This window comes from Cebus imitator, unplaced genomic scaffold (genome assembly GCF_001604975.1).
Source record: "Cebus imitator isolate Cc_AM_T3 unplaced genomic scaffold, Cebus_imitator-1.0 Scaffold123, whole genome shotgun sequence".
NCBI classification, from domain to species: Eukaryota; Metazoa; Chordata; class Mammalia; order Primates; family Cebidae; genus Cebus; species Cebus imitator.
Window position 1 is genome coordinate 2,744,104 of NW_016107438.1, and position 8,344 is coordinate 2,752,447.

The window sequence follows — 8,344 nt, forward strand, 5'->3', positions numbered from 1 at the left end:
CCCCCGCCCAACCACTGCATTTGTCTCCTGATGAGTTCCTCTCCTCTCCCTCCTTCTAGTCCAGGGAATTCTCCAAAAGCTTTTAAAATGCAAATCTAACTATAATCACAGCCCCCTTAAAACCCTTCAAAGATTCCTCATAAACAAAGGTCCCAAACCCTTGACCCTCCATCAGCTGGTCCCAGCCTCCCCTCCTCCCGCTCTGTGCTCCGGGAGCAGCAAACTGCTTCCAGCTCCAGCCTCCAGACCTTTAGTCATTCAGTGCCCTCTGCCAGGACTAGCCCTTGCCAGTCAGGCTCTTCCTCACACCCACAGTCTCACCTCCTCCAGGAAGCCATCTCTGACCCTCCCGCCCCTGTCCCCCAACGTCCTCAGCGCATCTGTAATGCCTTCCTTGTTCAAGGATCTGTTATTCCACTCGCCACCCTGAGTTATAATTATTGATTTTCATGTCTCTGTTCCACACTTGCCGATGAGATCCTTGAGGGCAGGGACGGTGTCCCATTCATCTCTATCTCAACCCCTGGCCTGGCACCTGGCACGGAGGACAGGCTCGGGCAGGGGGTGATGGATAAATGTGGGGGGGAAACTCAAACAAGTAAGAGGCAGAAATGACCAAGAGGGGAGTGAGGGCAAGCCTGGCAGGAGGAGCAGGCAGAGCAAATGTGTGGGAAGTGGAGAACCGAGAACTTCCGTTTATTGCACTCCTACGACTGCCCGCCAGCCACCGTGCCTGCGCTTTGTTTGCACATTTTGTCTCATTTGGTTCTTGCAAGAACAGATCAGGAAACGGACATCAGAGAACCAAAGTAACCTGCCCAAGGTCACACAGCCAGGTCTGGAACAGAATCTGGGACTGTCTGGCCTGAAAACCTGTGCTCTTTCTGCTGGGCCACACAGCTCTCCTAGGGACAGGACCTTCTGGAAACCAGACAAGGAGTGGGCCCAGCTACGCCCCCTGCCTAGCTGAGCGCTGGAACCAGCTGCCCACACTCAGGCCAACAGCTTCTCCCTCCCAGCCGGACCAGAGGCTCAGAGGCCAAACAAATATTTGCCTGTTCCTTCCTCCCCTGGCTTTGAGGGTCTTTGACTAGACATGTACAACCCCCTCTCCCCCACCACCACCAGGAAAGAGCTGTTGCATCTTGGTATAGCCCAGGGTGCCTGGAAATGCAGGGGGCTCTGTGACGCTGTCTGGGTTTTGCAGAATCTGTCTCCCTCATCGCACTTGGCCCAGGCTGATATTAAGATTCATCTGCATTCCCCGCGCACCCGCCTGGCAGATGGTGGGGGAGGAGGCTGGGTGCGTGCCGGGGTTGCAGCCGCGGGACCAAGCTGGGCCTCAGAGGGCCACAGAGCAGAGCGCCCACCCACCGTGCTCCTTGGACCCAGGCCAAGCTGGGACCACTCTGAATGATGGGGTGCCTCCTCACCTTCGTAGCCTCCAAGGGGTGCCAGGACTTGACCTTTCATTTTTCTGAAGACTAAAGGGACCCTGAAATTCCAGGAAGGAGACCTGAAGATACAGAGTAGGGGTGATGGAGGATGGTCCCCCATCTTTGGGAATGTCAGATCAGGGTCGTGTTCTTCCTTCTTGCCCTGGAGGTTTGCAGAGAGCCCACTGGGACAGGAGCCCCTCTCAGCCTGGTGGCCCTGTGGTAGAGAGGGTAAGCAGTGAAGAATGAAGGGACAGTGCCAGGGCAGCCTTGACCACCTCACTCCCCAGCTTCTCAGGACCTGCCCTGGGCCCCAGAATCCAGTCGGCCCCTATCAGCCTTTTCAGCCCAGGGCCCAGCCAAATGCTTCCTGTCACAGTGACTGGACCGAGAAGGTCCAGGGATTATCTCAGCCCCTCCAAGTAAAGTAGAAGAGGGAAGGAACAGATATCATTATAAAAGGAGTGCAGGCTAGACACCCAGAAGAACTTCCCTCACCACAGGTTTTGGCTCTTAGAATGGGTTTTGGGGGAAAAAAAAAGATATTTCTGAATTCCAGGACTCCTGGGCTGGGGGCAGGGCAGCAGATTCTCGATGCCTCTCCCGGGGAACAGGCGCTCTGCCAGAGGCGTGGAAACGGTAGGGTCCGTATCCCCTGGCCACCACCCTCTCCCTTCTCCTCCAAGAGTTACTCTGCCCCCGCGTGCGGTCCCCTGCGGGCTGGAAAGCCGGCGTCCCAGGTCCCCGGGCTGCGGGCCGGCAGGGGAGGAGTTAACTCCGGAGGTACCGGCTGGGCTCACTGTACCTGCCGCCGCCGCCGCCGCCGCCGGTGGGAGGGACGAGGAAGCGGGAGCCGCCGGGGCGCCAGGAGCGCTCCAGTCTGGCGGGGCACAGCGCGGGGAGCGGGTGGCCGGGGCTCCGCGCGGCCGGGGGCGTCCGCCAGGGGGCGCGCCGCGACGGGGCGGGAGAAGCAGCCTGGTCTGGGGAATTAGCACCAAGGACGGGCGCGCGCGCAGGTCCCCAGCACATCTGGGCGAGAGCGGCGCCGCTGGAGCCGAGGGGGGCGCCGAGCGCAGATCCGGAACCGCGGAGCCACGGCGCCGCTGGGGCCCTTCGAGGCGCTCGGGGCGCACATCTGGGACCTCGAGTGGGGGCCGAGCCGCGCGCAGCTGGACCAGGGGAGGGGGGCGGCGGCAGCACAGCTGGACCGAAGGGGGCGGGGTCGGCCCTGGGCGACCGGCTGAGGGGAGGGCCGCGGGCCGCCGGGGACTGGAGCATGGGACGGCGCTCCTGAAGGAGCAGGAAGGGGACGAAGAGGCCTGGGACCCCGAAAGGAGAAGCGGAGAGCGAGAGGACGAGAGCGGAGGAGGAGGATGCAACTGACTCGCTGCTGCTTCGTGTTCCTGGTGCAGGGCAGCCTCTATCTGGTGAGTGGTCCGCGGGGAGCTGCGCGGAGGGGCGGGGGCCCGGAGGATCGGGGGAGAGCGCGGGAAGCTTGCGAGCCCTGAAACTTTCTCCCTTCCCCCGACATCCCGGGGATAGCGGGGAAGACTGGAGGCTGGGGGAGAGGGCGGGTCCGAGGCCGGAGACTGGACAGATAGGGTTAATAGGGGCGGGGAGAGGGTGCTTGTCTGGCCCACCCACTCCGTGGCGGGTGGCTGGAGGTGCGACCAGCGCTCGGAAAAAGGCCCGGAGCCGGGTCGCCGGGGTTACCCGACCCCTTCCAGGAGCCCCAGGACCTCGGAAGGGGGCCTAGTGGGGGCCGGGCCGTGGAGCTGGTGACCTGCAGGCTTTTCCCGTGACCTCCGGGATCCAGAGAGCCCCGGGCTCTGGGTCCCCCAGAGCGCCGAGCCGGTCCAGGCGGAGGGCGGCCCCCGCGTCCGTCCCTCCCTCCCTCCCTCTCCCTCCCTCCCCGCCTGTTGTTTTCCTCTCCTCTCCCGGCTGCGCGCAGCCCGAGCCCCACAGGACCTGGGCAGGCGGCTCCCGCCCCGGGCGCTCGCGGTAGCTGAGCTGAGCGCCCAGAGCCCGCTTCCCGTGCACCAGCTCCGCGGCTTCTCGGCGGCCCAGGGCGCCGGGGAACCCCTCCACGAACCCAGCCCGGGGCTAAACTCCCCTCCGACCTAGCGTCCGCCAACCCTCCCCTCAATCCTGTCATGGAGAAGCCTCAGCCCCGCGTCTGGACCTGCCCTTTAATAAACAAGCCCCTTGCCACCGCCCCGATGCTACTGTGGGAAGAGCTTTTCCGTTCTCATGGCCCCACCTGTGGCCCTTTACCCTCCAGCCACGCAGCCGTGACCCCCAGGAGCCAGTACCTACAGGTCTGCAGCCCTGACCCAGTCCGCGAACTTCCCCTCCTAGCCGTCCCTCTACCCCACCCCCGGGGCCTGGCAGACAGGGCCAGCCTGAACTGTGGGGCAGAGACAGATTCGGCCACTGTACACAGCGGCTGGCACCACCCAGGCCAGAACACGGGCATGAAGACCCCACAGCCCCTTGGAACCGTATTGTCCCCACTCCAGTGTCACCACCAAATCCAGATGCTGCCCAGCTGAGACGGTGCCCCCCGGTGCTGGTAGAGACACCTAGGGCGAGTGGTCGCTTTCAAGAGCTGAGCAGACACACAGGCTGTGCCCTCAGGAAGCTCTGCCAACCTCCTGATGCCCCCCACTACTGTCCCACTCTCCCTGTGGCGCCTCCAAGAATCTCCCCAGGTGTGGCTTGTCACCATAGCTGATCCAGCAGGGGGAGGATGAGCCCCTGCAGCTTCCAGAGGCGGATGGCGTCTGGATAAAACCCTTTCAAAAAGACACATCTGATCTGTGAGGCCGGGAGTGTGGAGAGTAACAGAAAGGATGACCCTATGTGAACTCAGTCTTGTAGTGTCGCAACCTCTGAGCCCGGTGTCCTTATCTGTGAAATGGGAATGAGATCTACCTCAGAATGCAAGTAACATCTTGGCATCATCAGTGTCCCCTGGAGAGGTGTTTGGCTTTCCATGGCCATTCTGGGTGTGGCGTTCACTCCCAGTCTCCCCCAGTCCTCTTGCCCACCCTAAAAACTGTATTCATGCTTGAGAATTTCACTGTGTTCTGCTTTCTTATTCCATTGTCTGGTGGTTCTCTTTGCATCTAAGGGTAGAAATTATCCTAGGGGAGGGACAGCGTCTTACCCGACAGACTAGGAAGTCCCAAAGGGCAGAGGATAGCCTCTCCTGTCAAAGCAGGGGCTCTCCCAGGATTGGGGTGGTGCTCCCCTATCTGACTCAAGGCTCTCTGAGGACGGAGATTATGCCTCCCCCATCAGCCCGGGGGTTTCACAGAGGCAGGGATTCCACCTCCTATCAGATCGGGAGCTCTGTCAGCACAGGGATGATGCCTCTGCCATTAGATGGGGGCTCCCCAGGATCAGAAGCTGGGCTTCCGCCATCAGTCTGGGGACTCCCTAGGGGTAGGAGCCATTGTCCCTGGTGCCACATTCCACTGGAGAGAATTATTGTCCATCCTTGAGACTTTGAATCGTGGCCCAGACAGGACAGTGAGGAAAGGACATGAGGGGTGACCCAACTGTCAGAACCTGACATGTATACAACCTGGAGTGTACACTTGTTCCCCAGTTTCAGTGAGCAACACGCAGGAGCCCCTCACCCACGTCAGAGTGCAGTGGCAGGGAGAGAGGTGCTGCTGGTGGGGCGGGGGGTGGACCTCCAGGGACAGGGCTCTCACTGTACTCACGAATCCCTCCATAGGTCATCTGTGGCCAGGATGATGGTCCTCCCGGCTCAGAGGACCCTGAGCGTGATGACCACGAGGGCCAGCCCCGGCCCCGGGTACCTCGGAAGCGGGGCCACATCTCACCTAAGTCCCGCCCCGTGGCCAATTCCACTCTCCTAGGGCTGCTGGCCCCACCTGGGGAGGCTTGGGGCATTCTTGGGCAGCCCCCCAATCGCCCAAACCACAGCCCCCCACCCTCAGCCAAAGTGAAGAAAATCTTTGGCTGGGGCGACTTCTACTCCAACATCAAGACGGTGGCCCTGAACCTGCTCGTCACAGGGAAGATTGTGGACCATGGCAACGGGACCTTCAGCGTCCACTTCCACCACAATGCCACAGGCCAGGGCAACATCTCCATCAGCCTCGTGCCCCCCAGCAAAGCTGTAGAGTTCCACCAGGAACAGCAGATCTTCATCGAAGCCAAGGCCTCCAAAATTTTCAACTGCCGGATGGAGTGGGAGAAGGTAGAACGGGGCCGCCGGACCTCGCTCTGCACCCACGACCCAGCCAAGATCTGCTCCCGAGACCACGCTCAGAGCTCAGCCACCTGGAGCTGCTCCCAGCCCTTCAAAGTTGTCTGTGTCTACATCGCCTTCTATAGCACGGACTATCGGTTGGTCCAGAAGGTGTGCCCAGATTACAACTACCATAGTGATACCCCCTACTACCCGTCCGGGTGACCCGGGGCAGGCCACAGAGGCCAGGCCAGGGCTGGAAGGACAGGCCTGCCCATGCAGGAGACCATCTGGACACCGGCCAGGGAAGGGGTTGAGCCTCAGGCAGGGAGGGGGGTGGAGAAGAGGAGATGCCAAGTGGGGCCAGGGCCAAGTCTCAAGTGGCAGAGAAAGGGCCCCAAGTGCTAGCCCCAACCTGAGGCTGTGGAGCGACTAGACCACAGGAGCACTGGAGGATGAGCGGGCTCTCTGTAGCTTCACAGGGCCTTGCCACGGAGCCACAGAGAGATGCTGGGCCCGGAGGCCCGCGGGCAGGCCAGTCAGTGTGACCCCAGATCAAGTCATGGGAGGAACCTAAACCCTTGGTTCTTGCCATCCTGAGGAAGGACACTGACAGGGAGGGGGGATTTCATCAGTGTGAACAGCGTGTCAACTTAGGATGGATGGCTGAGACAGGGCTTCCTAGGGAGCTAGTCAGCTGGGTAGGGTAGGACCAGAGGAGCTCCCCAGCCCCGCCTAGTGGGCAGCCCTGAGCCCCTTGTCCTGTGCTGAGCAACGCATGAGGCTGAAGTGGTGACCCTGGGGTCTTTGATGTCTTGACAGATTGACCATCTGTCTCCGGCCAGGCCACCCCTTTCCAAAATTTCCTCTCCTGCCAGCACTGCCCCTCTACCACCCGTTGCTATGGCACATCCATCCTTAAGCCGAGACAGGATGATTGTGGTCCTCCCCGCACCAAGGTCACAGCCCGTGCGCGTGCTGTGTCCCTCTTCCAGGACATCACACCCTGCTGGCTCCTCTGTGAGCGTCCCTGTCCGGGAGAGCGGTCCCTCAACAGTCATCCTCACCTGTCAGACCAGGGTTCTCCCGGATCTGGATGGCACCGCCCTCTCAGCTGTGGGCACGGGTGGGGCGGAGCCAGGCCGCAGAGCATGTGCTGGATCTGTTCTGTGTGTCTGTCTGTGGGTGGGGGGAGGGGAGGGAAGTCTTGTGAAACCACGGATTGCCGACTTTTGTGTGCAGAATCGTGTTCTTGGAGCAGGAAATAAAGCTTGCCCTGGGGTACTGGAGTCAGAGTTGTCCAAGGAAAGGGCCTCAGGCATCCCTTGGTCCAGCAAGAATTCCTCTGATGGCCGAAGGACATGTGCTGGAGACCCGAGTGGGGGGGCTCCAGCCACCCTTGGAGCTGATGTCGCTGAGGGCTCAGGGCTTCCCTCTCCAACCCCTGCTCCAGGCTGTCAGATCCCACATGGGGAAACCTGAACAAACCCCCTGGACATGGTGGGGAAGGGGAGGGGCATGGCATCTGCAAAAACAGCTCAGGGAGGGAGAGCTAGCTGGTAGAATGGGCCAACAAGGGTGTTCCTTGGTGTCCTCCCTGAACTACCATCTGGAGACCCAGTGGGGTCCTAGCCCTGTCATTTTGCTGTGTGGCCTTGGCCTTGTTCATTCTCCTCTCTAACATGAGGGGCTTACCCAGCCGAGGGGTTCTCAAAGGCAGATCGCCCAAAGAGTAATCACAGATTTCTGGGTCCTACCCACATTTCTAATTCAGTAGGCCTGGGTGGGGCCTAAGAATCAGAATTTCTAATGCGTGCCCAGGTCTATGCTGATGCTGTTGGTCTAGGCCCATGCTAGGAGACCCACTCAAAGGAACTTGAAGTTCATCTCTGGCTCCACAGGACAGGGAAACACCTTGGATTCACTTTCCCGGCTGTAATTTCCATCTGTTCTCCTGGGGAAGGGGCCATTCAGAGAATCCACGGTATTGTACTGGGTTTTCAATCTGACCACATGCCAGTGAAGGAATAGGCTGGAGTGCGTGGACACAGGGCCTGCATCAGCCATTCCCCTCCTGCAGCTAGTAAGAGGCCTCAGAGGCTGGGCTCCGTGGCTCATGCCTGTAATCCCAGCACTTTGGGAGGCTGAGGTGGTCGGATCACAAGGTCAGGAGATCGAGACCATCCTGGCCAACATGGTGAAACCCCGTCTCTACTAAAAAAATACAAAAATTATCCGGGCGTGGTGATGCGCACCTGTAGTCCCAGCTACTGGGGAGACTGAGGCAGAAGAATCGCTGAACCCAGGAGGCGCAGGTTGCCGTGAGCCGAGATTGTGCCATTACACTCCAGCCTGGTGACAGAGCAAGACTCTGTCTCAAAAAAAAAAAAAAAAAAAAAGCCCTCAGAATGGCTGGCTGCCAGTGGCATCTCGTCTGGGAGTTAGTTGTGCCCTCTGGAGATCTGAGAAGGGAAGACATGACCAAGGTCACAGTGCCCTCTGGAGGTCATTCTAAGTGGGCTCTCTTGGGAGGGCGGCACTCAGGGCCCTTGAGGCCCTCTTGAGGAGAGGAGAGTCCTGGCACCGGGGTAAGGTGGTCTTGCCACCCCCCAACTTTTACCCCTGCCCGGCAGTGCTCAGCGAGGACTGGTCCCCTCCCACTGCAGCGCAGAGCTGGGCGGGG

General features: G+C 60.4%; 1 protein-coding gene across 1 annotated transcript; it reads left to right on the top strand.

Annotated features, from left to right (window-relative positions):
- Positions 1–1,280: 1,280 nt before the first annotated feature.
- NXPH3 (neurexophilin 3) lies at positions 1,281–6,950 on the top strand. The gene is made up of 2 exons (XM_017540090.2): positions 1,281–2,863; positions 5,182–6,950. The coding sequence occupies exons 1-2, from the start codon at positions 2,810–2,812 to the stop codon at positions 5,884–5,886; spliced, it is 759 nt and encodes a 252-aa protein (XP_017395579.1). The 5' UTR covers positions 1,281–2,809; the 3' UTR covers positions 5,887–6,950.
- Positions 6,951–8,344: the final 1,394 nt, after the last annotated feature.